This window comes from Hippoglossus hippoglossus, chromosome 24 (assembly GCF_009819705.1).
Source record: "Hippoglossus hippoglossus isolate fHipHip1 chromosome 24, fHipHip1.pri, whole genome shotgun sequence".
In the NCBI taxonomy this organism is placed as follows: Eukaryota; Metazoa; Chordata; class Actinopteri; order Pleuronectiformes; family Pleuronectidae; genus Hippoglossus; species Hippoglossus hippoglossus.
This window is the reverse complement of record NC_047174.1, coordinates 5268959-5296510: the sequence shown is the minus strand read 5'-3', so window position 1 is coordinate 5296510 and position 27552 is coordinate 5268959. Positions and strand designations below refer to the sequence as shown.

The window sequence follows — 27552 nt, the reverse complement described above, 5'->3', positions numbered from 1 at the left end:
ATGCGGGTAATGATGAAAACTGTTTCTGCGGGCCGACCTCTGCCGCCACAACATAAATGGCCACCCTGTCTGCCCTCCAGATTGACAGGGAAGGTCAGAGCATGCGTCGGTGCGTTCAGCAGGGGCCGTTTAGTCTGTCACACTTATTTCCATCATATTAAGTCTTCTTCCTTCTTTTCCTAAGTGGTCGTTGGAAAGGTATCCTTAGATAACATCTTGTTCATTAGGCAATTAATGGCTGAGATTGCGTTGTGGACCCAAAATTGCTTTCTGAATGTGACTTTGGTTTGTCATACAGATATTAGAGGGTAATAGCACCTGCCAAGGAAGGTTCGGTGAAGGAGGAAATGTATTCCTCTGCTCATTTCCCAGCGAGTTTAATAATTCAGGATTACAGAGTAAGAATCATGTCGACCCACTTTGATCTTCCTCGGTGGAACAAGAAGCAAGTATATGCACTTGTAAAGTCATTATGTACATTAAGGGTGGGCCATCAAATATATATCATCAGAGGTTTTACCGTAGTTTATACTGGTGGTCCTTATTTTCTTAGAATCTTTAAGAGAAAGGGCACGAATCAATGAGAGGAGCTGGTTTTTATATTATTTTTGCTTTGATGTGACATTTCTGTCAGGTCATTGTATCTATAAACACTTTTTATTGTCTGCGGCTCTGTTGATGGTAACGTTGGTCATTCCAGACTGAGATATCTCGTCAGCCATTGGACTGATGGTCTCATGTTCCCATGGGGATGAAGGAGAAACCAGACTTTCCTCTGGCGCCACCAGCAGGATATTGGATGGATTTCTATGACATTAGGTGACTTTTCACTTACTATCAGGTCAGATCTCTAATTAGTCTGAGGTCACAACCAAACACATTAATCGCGTTCCCATGAGCCTCTGCTGCAATTTGTGTTCAGTGAGTCATCATATCTGCGAAACAACTTGTTAGCACTGTGAGCATCTTGGCATGTCGAAATTAGCTAAAATCTTTGAGTCTTTTTTAACTTAATTCTCCAGAAAATGAAAATAAAGAACATGATTAATTTGTGTGTTGCCAATTGAACTTTATTAATCTCCTTTTTCAGTGAATATCAACTATTTTAAATCAGTGCAAAATACACGAAAATGGACCGAAACTTTTAACAGGAAAAGTATTTTACTAACTTATTTATTAAGGCATTGCGTTAAATATGAAAACATTATAAAATTTGAATAATATATATTCCAAACAGACAATATCAGCTAAAAGTGAATTAAAGTACTGAGTGCAAAAGTATACTTGTTGCCAAGAAAAAGCTAAACTACATTCATTTAATATTCAACATGTCTTTATTCACCTCCCCTCAGTGTAAAGCAATCACTCCTGCCATGGTCTGCATAAATAATTCAATCATTTGTTACTGTGTGGCTCATATCAACAAAGCCGGTAGCAATCGTCGGTGCAATATTCCGCCTGCGGTAGACGATTCCCCGACAGTCGACACTTTCAGCTCTCCTGTCTGTGAAGTTCAGCATGTATAATATGAAATCCTGGGGAAGTGCAATAAAAAACGGGGAATTGCAGTGGCTGGCTGAGGCGTCGTTGGTAGAAAAGTGATGATTTGATACGCATGAGGATCTTGCCCAGCGGTGCCATGTGTCTGCCCAGAGATAGCACGGGGGGGGCATATTTGAAGAACCACCGGCCACACACAAAGAAATCTAATGGTTTTACTGCCGCTAAGTGTCAATCTGTGTGTTTGCATGTCGACTTTCCCGCCATTTGCCACCTGTAGGCGGGTTTCCACGGTCACACACGTGTACCCGGGGGGACAAACCCTGTTTCGGCTGCAAATGAATTTCAATTTGACGAAGTGATCCTTTGTGTCACATAACCATTCATTTGGATTTGGTTTTCTACCCGAGTGTTTTTTTTTTTATTCTTTGCCGTGGCAGATGTGTTGTGGTGGGTGGCAGCTGCAGAATGGAGGCGCACAGCCTGCTAAGTGATTCACCCTGCTCCTGGCGTCTCCGTTACCCCATGAGTCTTTTCACTGACAATGTTTTCATTTCTATTTGCTTTATGTGTAACTAGGGTGGCTGGCTCGATGCTTTGACAGCTCTGTCAGAAAGATGACGGCGCCGGTTGTCTCTCAGAGTGCGAGGGGTGAGAGAAACTAATGGGGCGTTCGGAGGCTATTTCATTTCCAGGACCTGTTTTCTACACTTGTTCAGAAGAGAGCGTGGAGGATATGAGACTAAAAATCACATTTCAGATGGATGCGTTGACGCTGCTCAGTCTGATAAAAATCCTCCTGATTGATGCCGTGTATGAGCAACTTCTGATGATATCTGCTGCCATTTCTATAAAATGCACACACTGGAAATGACGCCGTTGAGTTTGGAGCTATAGTCACATCTCCTGACAGGGGAATCGCTGTTTTGTTCACTGCTGTCAAATAGCACTCTCGTTCTTCACCAAAATACCCCATTAGGTTCTTTCAAACAAATGTTCCATTTCTCCCTCCTCCTCCTCCTCCCATCTTCTCTCCCTCTCTCTCTCTCTCTCTCTCTCTCTCTCTCTCTCTCTCTCTCTCTCTCTCTCTGTTTCTCTGCCTTTGAGTCATTCATAGTGTTGATTCCACCTCTGGAGAAATACATCAGGCATAAGGCCCCTTTTCTTTCATCAAGGCTGCAGCTTTAAAGTAATTTTCCCCCTCTCATAGGGAGCCAAATGGAGATGAGAAGATGTCGATCCTCTCATCTCTTTGTCTGTCCCCTTTGATCTCTTTCAACATGAATTCCCAATGCACAGAAAGTAAATTGGATTTTTTTTTCTCTCCTGTCTTTCTCTGGAGCATGGTTGATCATACAAAATTGACCAGAAATGACTCCTAATGACCTCTGTGTTTTACTCAAGAAAAAAAAAGAAAAAAAGAATACCCCAAAACACACTCATGGCCATCATCACCCATAGTGCATTTTAATGAAGGATGAATAATTCAGGGTGCACTTGTAGATAGTAATAGCCCAGTGCGCCAATGGTGTGAACATCTTCATGGAGGCACAGCCAAGGAGGTACAAAGCTTTCCGCGGTGCCTCCTGCGTGCCGGTGTGTCTTGTTGTCTGTCGCATTAGCAGACAGCAGTTGTGATTTATCTTGTATTCCCAGCGCAGGGGCCCCCTCTCTCTCACTGGAAAGGTTAAAGCATACAGCCTGGAGGCGGTACTACAAAGGTCAACACGCAGTTTAGGAATGAGGAATAGGACGACAGAGAGAAAGACGGAGAAGAAATGTACCCCTCTCATCTCGTCGACCCGCTCACATGCCTTTGACATCGTGCAAACACACCCCTCTTACTGTTTGCAGCAAAGGCATGACAGTATTTATCCTTTGGTTCTCTCCGTCCTTTCTCCCCCCCGTGCTCCTCCTCCTCTTCCTCTTATCGCCGCTTCCCTGTGATACCTCCAATATCACAAGCTGTAAAAAACAGCTGACCTTGACGAAGCCATCTCCAGAGATGGTACACAGGGAGGAAATGAAGGGGGAGAGCAGTATAGGGAAATGATGGCGGGTAACAAAGGGAAACTGTAAACAAAGAGCGTGGATTTAATGGACCCCCTCAAGCCTGGATGTGCTGAGGAGGACGACAGTGAGAGAGACAGCTGGTTATAAAAAGCAAGGTGCTGGGCCATTAAAGAGGAGCAGGAGAATAGAGAGACGGCTGTGAAGGAACACCAGTGTGTTTGGTGAGTCAGATGTGTTGAGGTGATTAATCTGCTCTGGCTGTGTCCTTCACAGGCCTGAGGGGGAGCGAGGATACAACAGCACCAGGTTTCCCCCTAGTGAGCGGAGCTGAGAACGGACGGAATAAAGAAAAAGGCATTTTTCTTCTGTCATCAGATGTCACATCATCAGATCTTCCACATGTTTGAGTTCAGGCCTGAAGACAGCTACAGGCCAAATGTCAGACTAGGACACAGCGCCACCTACTGGGAACAGAAAATGTATTTTTCTCTTCTCCTATAGCAGGTTTAACAGATGAGCTTCAAATCTGGTCAGAGTATTGTGAGAACTTAAAAATGCTCTTTTGATTTTCCAGAAACAACGCTGCTATGGTAACATATCATTTTTCATGTAGTTCAAAGCAGTTTTTATGCTTGAAAACTAACCAAATTCCCTAAAATGTGTAATTTGACAGGGTTATTTGGTCAATGAGGGGATATGCTTTTGGAAGAATGGTGTTCATCCCTCCAGTAGAGTTTCAAGACTCACCTGTCTCTATATGCAGTGGGATCAATAAGTCTGAGACCACTTTCACTTGAATGGGAAATTGATTTTAGCCTTTTAGAAACCACTGTATGTGCATACATGTTGATGTTTATACTGAGAATCTTAGAAGCCAAAAATATGTCTCTTGTTAACCGATGTTTGGACCTTTGCACCATACATGTTTTAAATGACTCGTTATAATTGGTGTTGATTTCAATATTAATTAAGAAACAGTTTCAGCACCAGAATATTTCAAAGAAACTAATACATATATATGTATTTAAGGTATAAAAATAGATAGATAGATAGATAGATAGACAGAACGTAAAACAAGCATGTGTGCAAATGTGTGTGTGAGTGAATTTTTAAATCTGAATCCCATAGAGAAGAAGCAAACATCTAACCACTCCGATGTCTAGTAGGAAAGTATACATACTTTAATGCCAATATAATATGTTTATTTTCCAATCAAGTAAAACATTTAAGACATATTTAAAAATCCAATCCAAGATTCACAGAGATTAAAAAAGGCAGTACACTTATATTGGGGCTAAAATAATGAGTGATATGCACACAGAAGAACATTTTCCCCATTCGAAAGCAATCAGTGCTTGGCTCTAGACGTACTCCAGAGGAAACGAGCTCAGAAGACTCCCTCTGGCCTTGATGTAGAGAGTGAGAACACACAGACAAACATGAGACCTGCGAGGTTACGAGTCAATACAAGGAGGTATCTGCACTTTAAACTGCCTTGGTTGGATTTATAGGTTCTTTAGAGGTCCAACGGTTCAGTATGATTTCATGTACATAAACACAATAAGAATCCAACATAATACAGTTTAAAAAAAAAACAATAATCATCATCATCCCCTACAACACATTGTTCTCCAGTCAAGGCAAAGCACAGAGCAGTTGAGGTATGTGAACTTCAGTCGTCTGGGATCATGGCGTGATACATCCTGTCCGTCTCCAAAGGCTTTTCATACATCTTTAATGATAATTAAGGTTTTTATATTCATTATATGAATGTAGGCCTATATTCTATATCATTCTTGGGTCTTCGTGTAGTCTTTGGACCAGGTGTGCGTGTTTTTATTCAATGAAAACAGACTTTTCCTTCAATTACACATACAATTCACGTTATTCTAATTTAAATTAGCGTTGAGTTTTTGTCCAATGAAAACCGTGTATTGCCAGATTTTGTGATTTGGAAGTTTTCAGACAAACTGAATGTGTAAAGGCTCTTTTAAAAATTAGAATTTAAACTTGATGCTCAATGGAAAAGTTATGCCAGAGGTGGGTTGACTTAGCTTAGCACAAAAACAGGAAACAGCTAACTTAGCTCTGTCTAGCATTAGCATTAGGGAATGCATGCTAATTGCCAACAGCTGGTTAGCTTAGTTTAGCACAGAGACTGGAGGCTGAGGATAACTGCTAGCGTAGCTCTGTGTAGCACTAGGGCTAATGCCTAGCACCAGGTGGATAGCTTAGCTTAGCACAAAGACTAGAACCAAGGGGAAACAGCTAGCTTGAATGAATGTGTGTTAATACACAAGCAAAGAACTGATTCTTTGCCACCAGGTTGTTAGCTTAGCTTAGCACAAGGACCGGAACCCAGGGAAGGAGCTAGCCTAGCTCAGTCTAGCATTAGGATTGGGGAAAGTATGCTAATAAACAAGAAGCAAATAACTGGGACTTAAGTTAAGCCAGCAGCTGGTTAGCTTAGCTTAGCACAAGGTCTGGAATCAGCAAGTCGTACTCTGAACAAAGGTAAGCTAACATTTCTGCTCATTTAAAATCTGTAGTGTTGCTATAATAAGGTGTAAAGCTAAGCTAAGATTTAACAGCCTGACAGATGTTGATTTAGCCTTTTCCCCAAACGTTAAACACTTTTCCTTGATATTTGGAGATACACGGTTTTCACAGGACAGCAACAAAAATCAAAAAAATCTACTTTAAATACTGGATCATGAGACCACAAAGATATCAAGCATGAATTTCATTTTTAGAAAAGAAACACAACGACACAGAAACTCTTATTTCACTACAGGTTCAAACAGTTTTCTGATTTATCCCAGTTTCTCAACAAATATATGAGTGAATCAATCTTCAGGGGCAGAAGTGAGTCTCAGATTGGTATAAATTTGAAATTAAGTTTGTAAGTATACTGATTTTATTCCTCAGTAAATACTGTGTCTGTGTATTACAGTAGATCTGACACACCATGTTCACTGTTCAAGGTTTTGCTGAGATACAACCGGTACACGCGTGATCGCAAATGTTCCATCTTGGGTAAAACCTTATGCAACATTTGTGATGATTGCATGGATGGGAGTCTTTGCATGTGTCGTCTCATGTTTGCATGATTAATAAGAAAGAGTGGGGAAATATTAAAAACACCAATTTGTCATCCTACATGCAGCCTCGACAAGCCATCTGATTATTTCTAAGTTAAGGGGGTTATTTCCTCGGCTGCGTTGAATACTGAACAGGACAATAAACAAGAGATCAATCAGTAGTTACATTGATTGGAAGAAAATATAAAGCTACTAAGAACAATAATATTACTATATTTGACTGTGGTTGTGTGTTTTGTTCATAACTGGCAATACTCCGTAGTGATTCTCTCAACTGTAATACTGCAGTCAGAAGCAAAACCCCCAAAAAATCAATCTTTAATCTCATGAGTTAGTTTTTCAAAAAAGTAATGATAATAGTCATCTTCATAAACCTTTTTTTTTTAAGAATGAGGTCTATGCAATGTCACCATTAGTACAAAAATCTACTGATTTCATGTTAAATGTTAACAATGCCGCTCTAAACTACAAAATGTAGTTTGCAACAAGAAGGGGCATCGTCTCCAAACCACATGTAACATCTGATTATCTGGGGCTGTTAAAGAAAAAAGAGAAGAAGTCTGACAAAGGCCGTTACCATGGAGCCCAAAAGGAAGAAAATATCTATTTGGTAATAGGGTCAGACAAACAGAACATAGAGATAAGCACCTCCTTGTGCCAAGTACAATCCTACTCTTCTCCACCTTCAGCCCGTCATATCAAGTGGTTACCAAACAAAAAAACGGTTATGATAAAATACTTACAAACTAAAAACAACAGTCCATGTCTTTTCAAATATGTGTTCACACAGAAATGTAAAATATCTCATATTTACCAATGTCTATCGCTGGCCCAACAAACTGAGGTAAACTCACTGGCTTTTCTGCAGCTATATACGTGATGAGGGTATACGTGATGAGGGTATACGTGATGAGGGGTATACACCCGCAGTACAACACGGAGCTGGCAGATAAAACTTCACCCTGGATGTTTGAGGCAAACACGCCCATTCTGAAAACTTCAAAAAAGGGCCTTTTTGATTGTAAGATATATTTGGAGTCACGAGTGATGAGCCGCATCGAGGGGCTGATTCGTTGAAAATGCCGTGAGACTCTAGTGCGACGAGTGGCAATTAACAAACGACTGCATGGAGGAGGTAGAGGGGGCTGGGAGGAGGTAAAGAGTGTGTGGAGGAACAGCGCGTATGAGGTAGGCTTTTGCTGTAAACAAAAAAAGAAGAGTTTCTGCAGTAAAAAAAGAAGGAGAAAGTAACTCATCAAATCTGGGAAGGAAGACCAGGGGAGTCTGTGGCAACACTAGGGAACGTCTCACACGACACCTCGGTCCAACAGAGACCTACTGTTAACCATACAAGCTCATCAAAACATATACAGAACAAAAAAAATAAGAAATGCACAACTATGTATAACTCAAGAGGTAGTTGCTAATATCAGTACATGAACTGGTTACATACGTCTCGTCACCATTGCTTAACAGAGTTTTCGCGGAGTCAGTCAGTGGATGATTCCCAAAAGAACACAATACATTTTTTTGGTTAATTCCCTGAGAACAGTTCATCATCCTGAGAGGAATTGTGTGTAAAAATGTAAAAAATACATCATACAAAAAAAAGATGTTGTTTCCATAGAGGTTGGAGCATTGCCTGTGCTCCTTCTGTAGTTTGGTCTTTTTTTTTTTTTCTGTCATGCTGCATTGTTGAGATTCGATTTTTAACGCACGCACACATTCAAAAAGCTGTACATAAACATAAAAAAACAACCGCAGTGTCGCCCTTTTCCGCAATAAGTCCTTCTCATTCCGAAAGACCGACGATAGCAACCGCGTCAGCACGTCTTAACGTTTAAATGCCTTCAAAAAAATAAAGCCAAACTCTTTGGTATAGAAATATACCCCAAAAAAGTTGGTTGTCTACGTAGAGCTTCGTTTAAGAAAAAACACACAAGCTCGATATCATCATACAAAGTTATTTGATTTGTCAGAACATTAAGATACAACTCCAAAGCGACCCGGCGTAAACTTTGTGAGGAGTCGGCTTCGGGTTGAGCTCTTTTCACATTCAATACGGTCAGAGAAGAGTTGTAAGGTCACAAATAAGTGCCACTAAAGCCATACTTGGGATTCAAGTTATACCAAAAGCAGCACGCCATCTCTCTCTCTCACTTTGTCTCTCTGTCTCTCTCTCTCTCTGGGGAGTCTGACGCAGTGGCGGTGGCAGCGGCTGGTGGGAGCTTCGCCTGGCTGGTGCTGACTAACAAATGGTAGGCACAGATGGAGGAGGAGCAGGTGTTTGGATCTCACTGTAAAACAGCTGGGAGAGCAAACGGCCTGACGTTCAGTGACATTCATTTCCAAGAGGAAGAATTGGTGCGGTATTAAGTTAGTGGAGCAGCTGTTGTGATGCTGTCACCTACAATAAAAACGGGACGAGTCTTCGCGCTGCGTCTGAGGTGATTATCGTCGATCTGAAGTTATCGATAAGAAGGCGTGACGATAAAAAAACGTTGTCGTGGATGAAAATGGTTAAATAGAGAGAGAGAGAGCTGTAGGTTTTCACTCGACAATAAAAAGTATCCCACGCAATATACACGACTAGTCACCTACGTCTGAGCTAATTCCTTTTATATGCATTACTTAAAATTAAGAGAATTTCAATTATATCTTGTGGCTTTTACGTATATATTAATGACATATACTATGATTTATAAACTGTAAGTTATTAAAAACTAATTATACAACAATCATAAGTGGAAATCTAACAATCGATTCATTACCTTGAATCACTCTGTCAGTCGTGCACCACACATGCTCGCTCTTTTGACAATCAGTTGGTCCAGTCTATTTCATGTAAGAGAGAGGTATGTAGTGAGTGTATCAAGAGCAGCAGCTCACGTGTTGTTTAAAAGAAAATAAAAAAATATGAAAAATTCCCTCTGGAATCCATAAAGTTTCCCTTGAGATCTTTAGAAGCCAAGCGAATAATCCTACGGGTCTCGATAATCGCTCAGAGGGTCTTGAGCTTTTAAGAGTCTTCTTCTAATCCTTCGTAAAATGAGCTACCGTGTGTGCATCCTGATTTTGTCGGAATGGTTTGGGTCGACAGGATATTAATTTGCGGCTTTTAAAAAACAAAATGTGACCACATCTGTGAGGAAAAAGCATTCAAAATGGCCAACACTTAGGTCCGAGGGGGGAAGAGAGAGTAAGGAGAGAGAAATAAAGATTCATACCACGTTGTTTCACTCTCCAGCTGCACTGATTGAAACAAGAAAAACAGTCATTCCCTGCAGTCACCATTCCAGCGGTGGTTGCCATAGCAGCACCAGATGACAACAAGTCAGTCAGTCACACACATTCACGCTTGTCCGTACCCCATTGATCGTTGCCATAGCTGCACTGGTTAGAAATATCAAAAAATTAAAAGCAAATAAAATAAAAGTAAAGAAATCAAGACCTCCCATTTCTTTTCACAGGTGCGAGGTAGATGAGGGGTGTGGGGGGGGGTCAGGTATCCTTGATTGAGGGGAGACATGAGGGTCGGGGAGTAGCGGTGAATGGGTTCACCTCTGCGGGTTGTTTTCAGGATTTCCTCCACCTCTGGGTCCGGGGGCCGCAGTGTGTGTGGGGCTCCTCGGGGGATGAGGAGGAGCCATCCAGGGGAGAAGAGCCGGAGCGCTCCTCCTCCTCCAGGGGGCAGAGGTAGGGCCCGGCCCCTGGGCTGGTGGCCGAGGTAGACGCAAGTTGGTCCTGAGAGCCTGTGGGGGGCGCCAGCGCCTTGTGGGGGCACTGAGCCACCATGTGCGTAATGCTCTGGCAGTAGTGGCATTTCTTTGGCTGGGGGGGCAGGCCACACTCCTTGGCATGGTGATCCAGACCTCCACAGTTATAACAGCTATTGGGGTGGGGGGGGGGGGGGGTGAAGAGAGAAGACATGGGATGAATATTTTGCAACAAAAAGCAGAGATCATCACTACATTATTTTCATGAATAAAATAATACAATTTGTTGAGAATAATTTGTCAGTTGAAGTTAATAGTTATAATTTCCATCAGAATAAATACATGTGTCTGAATATGACATTCGAAGGATCTATTCTCAGCCCTGCAAAAATACCTGCTCCAGCCTGGATTCACCACCAGATGGCGGTATGACACACGCTATGGCTCTCTCGCAGTGTGAGTGTCACTCTGCAACGTGCCAGACTCCACCATGTTATTAAATATGACAAGAAACACTGTAGTGCTGAAAGGGCAGCAGTGGAAAGTGCGAAGTGGCCGAGATCTCCACCTGTCACGATGCCACCAGTGCTTCTGGCACGGTGTCAGATTAAATAGACGTTCAGACCGTTTTTGCTGCTTTAGCCTTCAGATGCTCTTCTCTAGTTTTATTGTTGGTCTGCTGTTCAATTCTTAATAACACTTCACAGGTGAATCTAAAATTCACAATTTTAATACATCACGATTTCCTGTGGATTTTAAATTCCGGCCAAACAAACTCATGTTGTCTGAAAGCAGCTGAAGCTCGTGGATCAGTGGGTCAGGATTTTAAGATGAATCTGATTTGACAGCCTAATGTACAAAAAGAGTACACGGTAAACATGTCAGCAAATTACTGCCACGACAGAAGAAAAGACAGCTTTCACTCTGAAGTTTAGTTCAGTCTTTGTTGCCTCTGAAAATGACCTGAATTATCTCCGGGAAGCATTTAACAATAGTCCTTTTCTTTCCCTCCAATTAAAAATGAACTCCTGTGGAGAATTAATTAAACAAAGAAGTATAAATATCTGCCATTTGTTTCTTACAAAAGGTAGCGGTAATTGAATAAATAATATTTAAGGGCAGGTTTAAAAATGCTAATAACAAGTTTGCTAACAACCTAGATTCACTGAACTGGAACTAAATTAATTTGATTACAAATACTTTGATGAATGATCTTTAAATTAATTAAAAAGTAGCTTTTTTTATAACAAATCAATGGGTATCAATGAAAATACATTATTCTATCAGCATTTCATTACAAAAACAAACAATTAGATTTATAAAGGTTGTCACTATATTATTAATATTTAATTAAACAAGGGCTAAATATACAAACATGGTTTAATCAGTTATTTTCATCCCAATCCCGAAAACTATCGACATTTTAACATTTACAGAAAATAATACAGTCGGATATTAAATAAAATTATTCTTGGTAACAAAATTTGTACAATAAAGGATAATGAGCACATAATACAGCACCTAATGCCGGAAACTTTATTGATACTAATTCACACTGCCCAATAACTTTGTTTTGTCTAAAGCTGTTTTATAAATTAAGAACTATTTAAAAAGAATATTAACTTTGATATTTTGTCTTGATGGATTTTTATAATTCGCATTACTAATTGATGAACTATGTTAAATAACAAGAACAATCAAAAAAAACATTTGATAGATCTTCAACAACCAGTTTTAAAGATCCTGCTTGTGAACTAACTTGTGATTTCATAATCACTGTCTTCTCTTATTATTCCCACACACGCTGATGCTCCTGCACGAGTCACATGCACATCAAACACACTTGAGAAAGCTGTGATCTGAGGAGCACCAGTGCAAAGAATGGACCACACAATGGTTTTGTTGCATAACAGAGTGACCAGCAGGGGTCAGAGCAGCTAAAAATGTCCCACTGAGCGTGCTCACAAAAAGGCCGGATGATATCTACCTGACATATCTGAATCCAATCCACCCTCCATCCAGAGGCAGGAGCTGGAGACACTTGACCTAACACTGGATCAATTATCCCAAATAAGCTGAATTATTCAGCTGTGTAAAACAATCAGGGAGCCGTCTCTCCCAGATACTGTTTCTCCCTTTCAGACTAAAGCATCTCTTTTCACACCTCCGACCGAAACTGGTTGGGTTCATCCGCTGTAGCACCACCAAACAGAGCTTGGCCTTTTCAAAGTAAAAAGGCAGCCTTGTCGTCATGTGATGCCTTCCTACAGCAGATGCAGCACTCTGCTCGGCTCTGCCCAGCAGGGTGTTCCATACATCAAATGAAGGCACGCTCTGTCTGCCTCCTGTGCTCGAACCACCAGGCATTTTCAAGGAGCTCCATATGGCTCGATCTGACACATTTCAGCAAAGCACCCTTCAGGATTTGGCTGAGGACAAAACAATTGATTGACCTATTGCCACATTGAGAAGCATATAGGGCCAGTCCGAGCCTCTAATGTAAAAGCCTGCAAATTGATTTGAAATAGCAGCAATGGAAGGCAAAGTGCCCTATTCAATTCCTTATTATGGCACACAATAACCATAGCAACAGGCATGTGCTCGAGCAGATTGAATAGATTTGATCTATAATCTCAGCCCACTCAGAAAAGGCTTGGTGCAGTGAGATGTATGTATAGCATGTCTCCTACTAAGCAGCACTGCCCGGCTCTGGAAAATGCAACGACCAACGCTCACGCACAAAATACCTCATTGCTGCAGACACGGAATCACGTGAACACAGATTTATTTTTCCTTTTTATCATCACACTCACCGGTCTACCTTTGGTTTGCGTTTCTGGAGTGGGACCTTCCCCTTGGGTCTCCTCTCGCTGCCTGAGCAGGGTCCCCCACCTGGTCCCGTCACCCGCAGGGACTCGAGGCCCTTAGAGGACTTCTTATAGGTGAACTCCACCTGCTCACCCTCCTTTAAGCTGCGGAAGCCCTCCATCACCAGTTTGCTCTGTGGGGGGAAAAAAGCAATTATCTATTTAACAGAGATTTATAAATACGACAATATATTCACACCCGAGGGTAAAAGTGCAACAAAAGTGACTTACATCTTCACTCATTTTAGACTCAATTGATTGATTGATAAGATGTAATCTATATAATAGGAATTGTAATAGAAAATATCATAAAAACACAAGTCAGTGTAATAGCTGAAACAATATCTGAGTCATTTAAATGATCTTCTAACTCACACGTCCTTTTGTAGTGATGAATAATTTGGGATTTAATTAATGTTGATTAAAAAATCTCAAAATACGTCATTCTAAAGGTTTTAAATACACAGTGGTATGTGTTTTGCCTTGACTGGTTCTCATGGGTATTTTTATCTTAACCTCAAATAATAAATCGAACTGACAAAGGCTGTAAATGCTTTACTGATAAACTGTTTAAGAATTGCTTTTTGTAATGAGATGACACAATTTAGTTATTCACGTCCACATCGATCAGATTAAAAATTAACATATACGATGTGTGAGTGAACAAACAACCATCCTATCAACACCTTGTCTCCAGATAACTGTCACACAAGAGACGAGACTTATCAACACTTGCAAGTTTGCTCTGGAGGCTCGTCGCTGCAGCACACACGAGCACGACGAACACAGGAAGACGTCATTTTCAAACATGGTGGATCAACTGTGTGTGGTTTGCACCAACTGTCGAGGCAGCTTGCGCACAGAAGGACTTGCTGTGCTCCCTTTATCTACCTTTCGCAGAAACACCACTTCCTATTCTTTCTTCAGGGGAAAAAAACACGAGGTTGTCTTTTCCACCAGTGCAACCATTTCCCATCAGCCCCTCCACCATCTGTCTTATCTACATGATCGGAATTATTGATTTGGTTACTGCATAACCACCGAACAATGATTTATGTCTCGTTGATCACACAGAATAGACGACTGAGAGGCGCTGGATCCTCGACCTTCATGAATCGCACCCACCCCTGCAGATCTTGGCATATAGGTAAACACACACCCACACAAGTGCAGAGTGCACAGCAAACCTACCTGCTACCTACTATACATCCACTCCTCCCTCCTCTATCTAGATATATATAATACAAGGTGTCTGTGAATGCATACTCTGCTGAAGGCTGAAGAGAAACGTGTAGGAGACAGGAAGAGAAAGGAACAAATGATCAGAGGGAATCAAATGTGAAACGAGAGGAAGGAGCGAAAATGTGCTCGGCAGCATTTTTTTTCTATAGCGTCTGTGTCGCCGGCTGCAATTACAGGAAGCTAAAAGTGCTCTATAGGTGCTTTATTTATAGACGTAAATGATTATGTGAGAGAGAGATTGTGGTGTTGATGTATAAAACAATGCAAAGTGACAAAAGCGTGTGAAATGATTTCAAACTAAGAATAGAGTCCAGAAATCTGATGATCACTATACAATGAATTTAGATCAAGTCAAATTTTAGAATAAAACAGGGATTAAATAAGATTGAAAAATATATTTGAAATAGTTTTGGTTTTATTGTTTCTGAAAAACTAGTCTGATGAGAATAAACTTAGTTAAATTATTCTTTTAACTAAAAACCTTATTTTTAAGAAAATAAAAGCATTGGCTTATCTGACACCCTCAACTCAATATTATCACAAACTCTTTTTAAATTAAATCTAAAGGCATTTACTGAATCAGAAACATATCTTAAGAGTTTTTCAATGCAATACCATTTTTAAAAACAGGTAGTTATGTCAATTTAAAACACTTAATCGTATTAGTTTGTTTATTATATTAACCTTATAATTAACTTTATCTCTTTTTACATAAAACGTTAATTTAATACCTAAAACTATTTTAAAGACAACGTTTTATTAAAGTGAAAATAAGGTTAATACAATTATTTCCTATTGATACTGTGAGAACAGAAATTTTGATACTAATACTGTGGGGAAAAGGGGATTTACAGAATTCTGTTATGTTTTTCAAAAACTTTAAACCTGACAATTAAATAAAGTCATGGACATATATTTGTCTTATTTTAATTAATTTAAAAGTAATGTGCATATTTAGATGTTTTCTATATTGTCTTTTTTTCAGTCAATCTTGAGTATAAATCTTACTAAGCTACAAAGTCAAATTCAAGAGGCACTATCAAAAGAAAAGACTGCTTCAAATGACTGAAATTGAATTAAAAACTTTATTTAATTTATATTCTAAAATCTTACTTATCTAAATTTAAAAATAATCAGTTTCCTGCCCATAGAAAATATTCACAGATCAACTGTGTCTTCTGCTTTCAGATCAAACTTCTTTTTAAATATTCCTCCTACTTACTTACGCACTTTGACATTTACCCACTTTAAAAAGAAAGAAAAATCACCGGTGTTGAAATATTCAATACAAGTCATTTGCCAAATATTAATCTAATCCACTCGCTCAGAATTCCTCTCCTTTCTCTCCCTGCTGTTTGTGAGGGCTCCAGCCAAGGTCACTGTGCTTCTGGTCAATTGCTGACGGACGACTCATTCATTTTGTGCGTTCGGGTATTGGATTTGGCTTTGAGGGGAAAAAAGGACGAGGATGGGGGGAATGAAAAGGAGGGAAAGCGACAGAGTTTGCACAGCAGATGTTAAGAGGAGGGAAGGAAACAGAAGGGATGAGGAGCTGAGCAACAGATAAGAGTTGATCTCAAATGCCTGGAGGCTCAAGATTGATCATTTATTAATTTCTCAACCAAAACACTGCTTTCTATTTTTTTTAGGAAACAAAAAACACAAGCACCTCAAGCTGTGTGAACGTTCGGATTTAAACTGGTTTAATGATTAGCACGATTAAATCGGCCCAGTCACAGACAGTCCTGCTGCGTAAATTGGTGAAAAGCAAATATAAAAAAAGAATCGCACCCATCACCCATAATGTTTTCTGAATAATGATGAATAACCATCGACTGGTAGCACAAGCTCTTCCTCTTCCTCTCCTGTCTTCATACAAGCAGCTTGTCTCTCCAGGTCAAAGTTGAGTGGTTGTCTCAGCACCCTACCCCCTCTCCAACCCCCTCAATGCCCACAATGCACCAGTGAGGAAACCACACAACCTCTTTTGTTCTGTAGAAATGCAGGAAAACACACACATGCACACACACATGCACACACACACACACACAGACCTTCTCCATATAGGATGTGGTATCACACTCATGCCTACAAGTCTTTAAGAGTTTAATTTCTGAACGACAGCTCAGTTTGCTCAATTATGTAATGAGAGGCATCATGTGTATTTACATGTGTGTATGTGTGTGTGTGTGTGTGTGTGTGTGTGTGTGTGTGTGTGTGTGTGTGTGTGTGTGTGTGTGTGTGTGTGTATAAACAAAAACAAAAAAGGCTTCACAAATCAGAACCTGCAACCCGAGTCCCCTCCTCTCCAGTGACCTGGCGGGTGTCCTGACCCGTTTCACTTTACGTCCGGAGGTCAGGAAAGGGCACCGCTCGGGAGAAGGAATGAGGGAACGTCACAGAGAGAGAGAGAGAGACAGAGAGGGAGGGAGAAGACAAAATGGAGGAGTGGCCTGGAGCAGGGAGGGGGTTATAGCGGGATGAGGGGGCTCGTTCGGGGAAGGGGGGGGGGGGGGGGGGGGGGGGGGGGGCAGTGGTTCATGGAAATGCCTCCAGCACATTCTGTTCAGCTCCAGTGGAGGAGCAACTCCTGATCAGTGGCTGGACTTTAGGGGAACCCGGGCACAAAACCCCCATTTGATAAGGAGCCCCACAGGTCAGCGGCAGAAATCCCGAGGGTCAGCGGTGAAGCCATCCCAGCACCACCCCCTGCCCGAGTGGGGGACCACACCAGCTCTCTGCAATTCACCACAGCCCCCCCACTAACACACCCTACAAAACTGAAGAAACTGATCCAACAAAATGGACACCAACTCTAGTATTGCTTGACTTCTCTTTCTAGATTCCTTATATGTAATAAATATCTTCCTATAGCTCTCTCTCTCTGTGTGTGTGTGTGTGTGTGTGTGTGTGTGTGTGTGTGTGTGTGTGTGTGTGTGTGTGTGTGTGTGTGTGTGTGTGTGTGTGTGTGTGTGTGTGTGTGTGTAGGAAGGAGGCAGCGATCAATACGGACGCCAACATCCTGGATAGAAATAGCCCTCCTTTTCATTGGCCAGGCCCTCGTCATCACCAGGGCCCAGCAATCAATACAGGAAGCTTTAACATGAGGGGATGGGGAAGTGGAGAGGAGACCCAACAGCTATGGAGGGGCTAATTATGGGATGCTTTAAATCAGAGGTGGCCCACACGGAGCCAATCACCACGGATCGAGCTGGCCTTAGGAGGAAAAGGGTGTGTGTGTTCGGGGTGAGCGTGAGGGAGATGGCGGTCACCATGTGGCGTGGTGCCATTAAGTAGCTTTTTACACACAGGAAATGCTAAGTGGACAAAGCTGGGCCAGATCAGCTCGGATGGACGTAACCCGACAGGACGCGTGTACACCAAAGAAGAAAGAGGGGCGAGGGAAAAGGAGCGAGAGGAGCCGAGCGAAAGGAGAGAAAAGAAAAACAAACTCGCAAACACGCCGAGGAAAACCACCAACGGAGCCGTTCTCTCGTGACGCTGACATCCCGGCACTCCTCAGCACGTTGTCATTAGTGGCCCTGACCCCTGAACCCCTCCCAACCCCCATCAAACACTTAAAAGCCTTCATGTTTCCCGTGCCTCAAATTAACAACATCCAACACCCCCCCACCCCACCTCCCCCGATTATGACCGGGGCAAATATTTGATCTGCGGGGGGGGGGGGGGGGGGGGCACTCGATCATCTCGCTACGTTTATCAGCACGAGAGGGGAAATGAGCCTCGCTGAGGTGACGGGTGATAAAACGCACAACCCTGCCCATTCACAACAGAATCCCAACGACAAAGCATCAAGATTCTCTCAGAAAACACTGGTGTTTGTAACAAAAAGTCCATTTGGACCATTTGAAACTTTCATATTTTATCCCTTTCACAAAATATCGATTGCTTTTAACACAAGCCTTATTTTTTCAAATCCTAAGCAGCACTTTTGTTAAGTTATAAAGATCGATGTGGTTTTGGCACATGGTTTGAATCAAAGTCGTTACTTCATTGATTGTGTTACACTCGACCACATTTGCAGAAGCAAAACAAACAGCAGCTACTGTTTTGTCCTGTGTTTGTTTTGGCAATGACCTCAAACTGCCACAGAAAACATGTAATGACAAACAGTTGGTCAGACGTGACAGAGGGAGGATGTGGGTCATTAACCGCTTTACTCGATAGGTACAGATAAGCTGGAGGAATATGTGATCAAATGGACGTCAACACATTTAGATATAAAGGCTTCAGACGTTTTCATTGCCCCTTTAGATCTTAGCTTCACACGTTATCTTCTCATCAGTGGAAACTGTTTTTAATGAATAAACTGACAGTATTTACCAACCTTTACAACCTCTACAGTTTTGAGAGGGAATTTGATAGTCGATTATTTTAATTTCTTACGCATGCAGTGACATATCCTACATATACAGAAGTTCTCTACCCTACCAAGGAGATTATGATTTCACCCCTTTATTTGTTGGTTTGCTTGTCAGCAGGATTACATAAAGACCTGGAGGAAGGATGGGACGTGAGCCAAGAAAGAACCCATTAAATTTTGGCATTGATCCGGACAAAAGGTGCAGAGCCAGGATTTATTTTCTCTCACTCTAACATTGTGAGGCATTTGTTTGACATTTTTAACCAATTTCCCATCTTATCAACTAATTTATCTGGATGAAAAAAGCAAGAGTGTATTTTTTTTATATATATATTTGTCTGCAATCATTTTGATCATTGGTTTTTTCAAGCACAAATGCAGTTTATAGCTGAGAATTTGGTGCCTTTTTTAAAAATCTATTATTATTTATTTGGGGTTTTGATTGTTTTACTGGGATTTTGTATTATTTATCTTATATGCAAAACTTTAAAATGAGCGCACAAAAAGCCTCTTTCAAATGTTTTATGTTACTTCCTTTATTAATCAGATAAAATACCCAAAATGTCAGAGTGCAGCTGAACTGGCTTCTGTTTGTGTTTCAGGTGACCTGCGGCTTGCTTTCTCCTCCGCCACCTTTCCAATTACCAATCACTCCGCTGTATGTGGCCGGTTCCTCAAAAGGAAGTCATGTGACTACTCTTTCTTCTTCTCTTGTGTTTTTTGATGTGCAGAAGAGAAGGGTGGGTTGGGTGGTGGAGGCGGAGGCGGAGGCGGAGGAGGAGGCGGCGGGTGGGTGGGTGGGTGGGTGGGGGGGGGGGATAGTGTGGCTGCAGGAGAGACAAAGCCTGATACTTGCTATCTGGAGGCAGAGATGGGTGGGGCCTGCATGCCAAACGGTGACACGGACCAGAGGTTAATCTCACTAGGGGCCCACTTTAACCTCGCTACACAAAACACACACTCTCCCTCGTGCACTCACACACGCATACGCACACACACACTCAAAAAAACTAAAACATCTTCGAACGGCTCACACATGTAGACATCGACTACCTGGTTGTTCAAGAACCACACACACACACACACACCTACTCTCAGAGGCTCCATAAATTGAACACACACACACACACACACACACTCTCTGGAGGTTTCAGGAGAATAACCACAGCAGCAGCAAACTGTTCAACATTTCAAACTGATTACCGACAAAGGGCAAGCAGCCCCCCCACCTCACCGCCACACACCCCTTCACCCCACCCAACCCTCCTGCCTTTTTGTCTTTAAAGAAATTCCTCTTTTAAAGAATGCCTGAGGAGAGAGAGAGAGGGAAAGAGTGCACCCCCCCTACACACACACACACACACACACACACACACACACACACACACACACACACACACACACACACACACACACACACACACACTCCCCCATGTCCCAGCAGGAACTCACATGCACGCACACAAACACACTTTACACACGGGGGAAAAAACACAGTGAGTGCAGGTAGAGAAAGGGGTTGACAAACAGAGATAATGAAATGGCCTGTGTGTAGAATCACTGAGCAGAGGGCTGGAGCGGGTGAAGAAGCTTAATTACTCTCGCTCGCCCGCTCGCTCCCTCACGCACACGCTCACCTTCCAAAAGGAAATGATCAGATAGGAGCTCTGATGAAGAGGCCTCCCAGGAAGAGAACTCGTGGTCGGGCGGGGACCCTCTCGCTGACTCACACACATGCACACACACACACACACACACACACACACCCTCTCTTACGTCCTGCCCTTCGTCTTTTTCCAACCTCTTGCTCATGTTTTCCTCCTCGGCTACCACTAGCACACCCCCCACCCCTCACCCACACTTATTTTTCCCACATCCCCCCTCCTCGTCCTCACTCTCCCCCCCCCCCTTTCTCCTGTCCTCCCATACTCCCTTTTCCCCTCCCTATAAAGCTCTTACACCTCTCTATCGCTCTCTCTCTCTCTCTCTTGTGCATTTCAGGGTCAGGAATAACTCTGTTGTCTTTCCAAGGCTCTATTCTTTTATTTCTTTAACATGAAATTACTCCTAACCTCATATCATAAATGCAGGAAATATCGCCCGACCTATGCGTCAAGTCAAACTCTCTCTTTTTAAACAGCTTGTATTTAAAAATAAGACCCTGTTTATGCAGGTTTGCTTGTTAGCCTGCCGCTGATTAGAAGTGTTTCTTTCACTGCAATCAGTTGTTTGTTCAGCAGCAACAATTAGAGCATTAATCAATGAGAAGAAAATCTAACGGCAACAATCTGGTTTCTCAAATACTCATTTTATTCCCTTTGAAAGATAAAATGTCAAACTTATGCTCGATGCAGTGTCTCAAATGTAAAGACTAGATCCATATCTTTTTAATTTATAGAAGGAAACTGAATCTGCTTCGGATGAAAATGCAATTCTAATACCTTTCCATAGGTGAATTGGGGAATTATGATGGACATTTTTCACTTTTATAAACAATAGATTAATTGAGTAAACAGATAATCAATTAAATGTTAATTGTGTAGCCCATATTCACAAATCACAATTAGCCTCATGGGTCTTAGGTACAAAAAAGAAAACCATAGGGAGAGTCACATGTGAGGGATCCCTCCCCCAAGACAACAGAAATAAAATAGATGTTGGTGAATTAATGGATTTATGCAAAAAGAATATGTCTGACAGAGATGATGGGGGGGGGGGGGGGGTTATATCTGATCTGATTTATCGATACAGGAAAATAAAAATCAGCTTCAATTGCAGCCGCACAAAAGCATTACAACATTCACACTCTGATCCTGAAGCCAAACGAACACAAACGTAAACACCCGGAAATATCATCTATATGTCTGAATGACTCCCGGCTGCCAGCAGACACGCAGGAGGAGGAGGAGGAGCAGGAGGAGGAGGAGCAGCAGTCACACAAAATGACAGAGTTAATGAGAGTCTCGAGATGAATGCAAATCCTGGTTTGAGAATGCATATCGTCTGCTCTTTGTGCTGAGCGACACTTACATTACTGTCAACACAAGCTGAAGCCAGAAACGCTGGGCTATACAAACATTTTATTCATTATATTCTCGTCAATCATGCATGATTCACAACGTTCAAAGAATTAAACAATAGCTACACACGATTCCAGAAAATCCTAATCCAGAGCAGAAGCTGACTTCATCTCTACACCTAATTATTATCGGAACACCTGGACCGAGCCTGTTGAACCACATCATTCTTTAGAAAAAAGAAAAGAACCTACATGGCCCATGCAGCCACGTCCTACAAGCTTCTGACACACACACACATGTGTTTATTTGACTTGTGCTGCAGCTCTTCAGGCTGGTTCCCAGACTATAGACCACCACTCCCTCTTCTTCCCGGACTGATTCACTGCTAAAACATCTCTGACGAGGAGCAGAGAAATGTGGAGCCTGCAAGTGTGGAGTCAGTCGACAGAGCCCCGACCTGACGGTATCGATCCACAACTGATCATCACCCGGCTGCTGTGATTCAGCCTCTGCTCATTTTCACAGCGGCGCTCACAAATGAATCATAATTAAAAATGCGATATTTGACGTGGACACGATGATGCACATTCATGCCAACAACCAGAAAAGGTCAACGTGTAGTTTAAACTAAATGTGATCCCTGAAATCTATATCTGACAGCTGAATGTCATGTCTGTTTTTTAAATCATCTAAATAATTAAATAATAATAAACTAGAATGGCACTAAGGCCCAAAAGTCCCCTAATGAAACCACATTAAACTCAATAGATCCAAATCTTTATTTTGATCCGCACCAAATTGCACACACACGTAAATATCCGTCATCTAAACATGCCAGATGTTTTTCTTTTATGATCCATGAATTATTCTCTGAGAAAACAATGAAAAGTTCTTCTCTGAATCATTCAGCATCGTTATACCAGGTTCTGTGTTAATCCGTCCATAATCCTGCTAACTATCAAACAAACACAAACATAACTTCCTTAGTGGAGGTGGTTAATGACTCTATCAATGTCAGGATAAATGTCAAATACGAAATAAAGTCATAGGTTAATTCAAATATATTTAAAAATTAAAAATAAGGGGGAGTGAATGCTTTGACAAATATCACAGAGAAATATTAAACTCAGCAGAGTCACAGATCCAATTTCATCAAAGCAAACTGGCACAAAAACATCATTATTCGAGAAAAACAATCCAAACTCAAAAAAGTCAATTTTCTAATTTTGGGTTGCCCGGCAACTTTAAACGATACAATCACACCACAGATATTGAAGTTCAACCTCAGAGAAAAGGGGCTGATGAGGAAATTGATCAATGTCAGAACCCAACTGCTCAGCACAGCATCCAGTGAGACCTCAGGGGAGGGTGTCAACACAGAAATCCTCCTCATCCTCACTCACTCCTTCCTCCTCCTCCTGTATTTTAAAGCCACTTTATGGGACTGTAAAGGGGGCGATTTAACAGGAGGGGGGGAGGAGCTGAAAGAAGGGAGGGACGAATAAGTCGAAAACAAGGCCTCTGAAATGAACTCCATGCACAATAAATCAACAGTGGAAAAAAAAAAGGAGAGACCAGGCTGCAGGTCACTCGAGTGAGGAGAGGATGTTGGTTTGGAATAAATCAGCAACACACAACCTGCAGCCTCCGAGATCACAACCTGATCCGAGGGGACGCTCTGTTGTGTAGTTCGGGGCCCAAAGTGTGAAACTAACCGTGTCACAGCCACATGACGTTTCACAAAGCAGGAGGGAAGCTGGGGCCGTGCAGGAGGGAGGGGGGGGGCGCTGGACGCATGTGGCTCGAAGAGGAAACCCAACGTGTTGTTGTTCTTTTCTTTCCTCAGGCCCGTGCACGACATGTGATTACACAGTAACGTGTTGAACAATGCAAAACATCCGGATGTTGCCTGACGTGCAAAATAAAGACCGAGGGAGAACGAGGGGGGCCTTGGAGGAGTGACAGGGAAAGTGTTCATAGAAACTGTGCGTAATTCGCTGCTTTTGCGCGTATCCCGAAAAACCAAAACACATCCTGGAGGAGGCCAGTGCGCAAAGCAGATTGTGCAGATTGGAGATTACAAACGTGCCTAATGTGTGTGTTTGACTTTGTTCTTACTTGGTGGACGAAAACATCCAGAGGCGGCTCGACGAGGCTCCCGTCGCTGCTCGTCAATGAGATAAATCCAAAGCCCATCCGGACGTTGAACCACTTGCAGAAGCCCGTTCCCGACAGGACCTGAGGCCGAGGCCGGTCCTCCTGCTCGGCGGCTTCTCCGCCACCTTTACCCGGCCCTCCTGGAAACAAGGGGACGAGGAAGCGGGTTAGGATCATTCCACACACACACAAGGCCTTTGGATCACAGGGGGGGCCAACCTCCATGCATGCGCGCACACTGTTTTATATAAGTTTAGCAGTGTTAAAACTTCAAGAGGCGCGTGCGTGTGTGTTGAGGGGAAGGGGGGAATCCCCAAGCACTTGCAAACACGAAGGTTTCCTGTGTGCTACTGTTCCAGCCATCACACCGGGGCGCGTGGTGCTCTGATCCTGTGTGGCACATCAAGGCACACACACTCTCTCTCTCTCTCTCTCTCTCTCTCTCTCTCTCTCTCTCTCTCTAAAGAAAGTCGTTTATTTCTCCATGACAGATGTCTGCCTCTGGCTCGCTCACAGGTCCACTCGTGCAGGGCTGCGTCTCACAGCCGCGCTGCTGCAACAGTGCAGTGGGCTGCATGGGATCCAGAAGGCAGGTGTACACACACACACACACACACACGCACACACACACACACACACACACACACATGCTTCCTCGAGCTACTGTACAGCTCTGACAAATCCATGCAGAGAAACTCGCTCTCTGCACGCGCTGCTCGTCACTGGAGGTTCAGGTCGTAGATTTTTTTTTTTGTGTGAAAGCTTTGGAACAATAATCACGTTGCACCTTGCCCCCCCCTCTCTCCTCCTCTCTTCTCTTCCTCCTCTACTACTACCACTCCTCCCTCTCCTTCTCCTCCTCCTCCCCCTTTACTTCCACGCGCGTAGCAGATTCAGGGAGAGAGAGAGAGAGAGAGAGAGAAAGAAAAACTATGAGCGCGGCAGAGGAATAGAAGGAAGAAATAAATACTGATAGTGGTAATAATTGCAGATTTATAACCTTCGGCCATGTTTCCCCGCGGACCCTCTGCGCCCAAGTTGCGTTAGAGAAGCTTCCTCTGCGAAAACGGGCTGCGGCGGTCACCATTAATCCGACATCCTCGATCCCATCGGTCACCAGTTCCGCTCGCATGGTACGAGGTGCGTTCTGCCTCCAGGTCCGTCGATCATGTCTCTCTCTCGTCCCTTCGATCCCTCTCTCCACTCACACCACCTCTGTACTGATCTCTCTCTCTCTCTCTCTCTCTCTCTCTCTCTCTCTCTCTCTCTCTCTCTCTCTCTCTCTCTCTCTCTCCTTCGCTCTCATTCGCTCGCGAGCTGGCTGTGCCCGTTCCCGTCGCGAGAACACGTGACTCCGCCAATTACACGCTCCCTCGCGACTCGCTCCCCTTGCCCCGCGATTCCCGGGGAAGAGGGGAGTCGCACCCGCAACCGTCAACAACGACGTGTCGCGTGATTAGGAAATTCAACCGTCACATATTGCAACACAACAACATTAGGCTACTACACGCTCTGTGCAATATTACTTTGGGTCATGTGCAATAATACAATTCATGTGCAATAGTACAACGTTTAGCATCATATAATGTTCTATATAATGTGTAATATTACTTTTTGTATGTGTAATAATACTTTTGTATGTGCAGTATTACTATTCATCTGCAATATTACTACATCTAGCATCATATTATGTTCAATATGTGCAATATTACTTCCATGTTACTTTCTCCTATTATTATTAACACTACTCCTTTCTCTTGAAGCTTTAGTAATAGTTTACTGTCTCACATAACTCATTTGAATTCTATTGTTATTTCTATAAGGCACTGGTTCTACATTACTCTTTATATTTTATTACCACTCATAATACACTTTATATTTTTTATTTTCCCTATTTTATTCTATTGTACTCTATTGTATTTTCACCGTTACTGTAATCTTGGCGCAAACTGGGATTAATAAAGTCAGTCTCATCATATCTTATATACAGATAATTAGATAGACATTTTAATCAGCTCTGTGACTTAATAGGTTTGAGGTCATATAAGCAGATAAAACACAAAAAATAAACCATTGTAACAAAAATAATCAATGATTTTAAATACACGATGAAGCTGATCTAGTTCTGTCTTGTCTTATTTCTAAAGATTTCCCCTCCAAAGGTGCATGGATCCAAATGGTATCTGTGTGTCCCGTGTATTGTGTTTTGTGTTTTGTGCTTCATGGACCTGCAACATGTGAGTAGAGATACAAATCTGCACATTACACCAACAATTGCTTAATTTGCTAGTTCCCAGCTAACAGGAAACACCCTTACAGTGGTGAAACATCTGTCCCACGTCATCAACATGACTTCTTACACACATTACAACCAAAGAATTCAGTTCAATCTTCTGTTCTAAGTTCAACGAATAACCTACAGTTACAAGAAACGCTCCCTCTCTAAAACACAGAGAGAATCACACACCTGTACGTCTGTCAAACGGTGAAACTCTCAAAACCACGAGTCTCTAGTTTCTGTCCACAACAAAACTCTCTGATTACTCCTGCACCTTATATTCACGTTTATGTTTGTCATATTCCTATTTTTACCTTTGCAAACCACTACTGTAATTTTGCACGCTTGTCTCTTATTCATAGTTTTTCTCTTTTGTATTTAGTCTCTTTTTAGTTGTTTTCTCTATGTGCAATGCCCTTGACTTTCTATCTATCTATCTATCTATCTATCTATCTATCTATCTATCTATCTATCTATCTATCTATCTATCTACATGTTTGAGGATCCTCTCAGATATTTATTATACAAGCATAGAACATTAAATGATTTGGAAGATACAAAGTAAACCAACAATACCACTAGTTTACAATCTGTGTTATTCAACCCACTGACTTCTGACTGCAGATACAAGCAACTCTGCTCTTAAATGGTTTAAAAACTTAAGCTCAATATATGAAATATGTAAACAACCGAGAGAGAATTTACTGTAACTAAAAATTGAGAATAACTTGAGAACAACACAGAGTAAACTTTACATGTTCACTTTCTCTTTGCGTTTCCATGCATGGACTTGTTGCTGCTGCAGCTCGTGTTCCCCCCATATATACGACCAGTTACCTCCCAGCATCATAGTGGGCACCAGAGGAGAGCTGAACTCACAGCTTTGGAATGTGACGGAAAAAACCCTGAGAAAAACAATTGGGAGAACTGATGTGTTCGGTCCTGTGACGTGAAGCTGTCAATGGGAAATCAATCCTTTAGGCTGAGGACATTTGGATGTACAGTTTTTAAGAATATAGAGAGAGAGCCCGTAAACTGAGGCAGGAGTTGGCCTGTAGCTTGTTTTCAATTCTGCGTTTCAACAGCACAAAGAAACAGCAAATAGAAGACCTCCGATTATTTTAAGTAACTTTAATAAGGCAAAAAACAGCCATTATTAATCAAACTTGATACTTTATTGATGCTCAAAACTACAGTACACCACAAAATGTACCTTATTCCGTTGAAAACATTTAAAGTGAAAGTGTTGCACGGGTTTAAACAGCACTGCCCCT

The 27552-nt window shown here is 42.2% G+C and overlaps 1 protein-coding gene across 2 annotated transcripts; it reads right to left on the bottom strand.

The window, feature by feature from the left end:
- Window positions 1–6958: 6958 nt before the first annotated feature.
- lin28b (lin-28 homolog B (C. elegans)) lies at window positions 6959–25675 on the bottom strand. 2 transcript variants are annotated; one of them, XM_034579246.1, is made up of 4 exons: window positions 25001–25675; window positions 23962–24140; window positions 13144–13331; window positions 9433–10503 (listed from the first exon to the last, which is right to left on the bottom strand). In XM_034579246.1, exons 1-4 carry the CDS (start codon window positions 25008–25010, stop codon window positions 10191–10193), a joined length of 690 nt encoding a protein of 229 aa, XP_034435137.1. In that variant the 5' UTR covers window positions 25011–25675; the 3' UTR covers window positions 9433–10190. The 2 variants fall into 2 exon arrangements, with proteins under 2 accessions (XP_034435136.1, XP_034435137.1); XM_034579245.1 differs by lacking the exon at window positions 25001–25675 and having other exon boundaries at window positions 6959–10503; window positions 23962–24515.
- Between the last annotated feature and the right edge of the window lie 1877 nt (window positions 25676–27552).

Coding starts and splice junctions, on each gene's coding strand:
- lin28b (XM_034579245.1), bottom strand. CDS start 24,225: ATGGAGGTTGGCCCCCCCTGTGATCCAAAGGCCTTGTGTGTGTGTGGA. Junction 13,332..23,961: donor TGGATGTTTTCGTCCACCAA/GTAAGAACAAAG, acceptor TTCCCCCCACAG/AGCAAACTGGTGATGGAGGG. Junction 10,504..13,143: donor CGCAAACCAAAGGTAGACCG/GTGAGTGTGATG, acceptor CCACCCCAATAG/CTGTTATAACTGTGGAGGTC.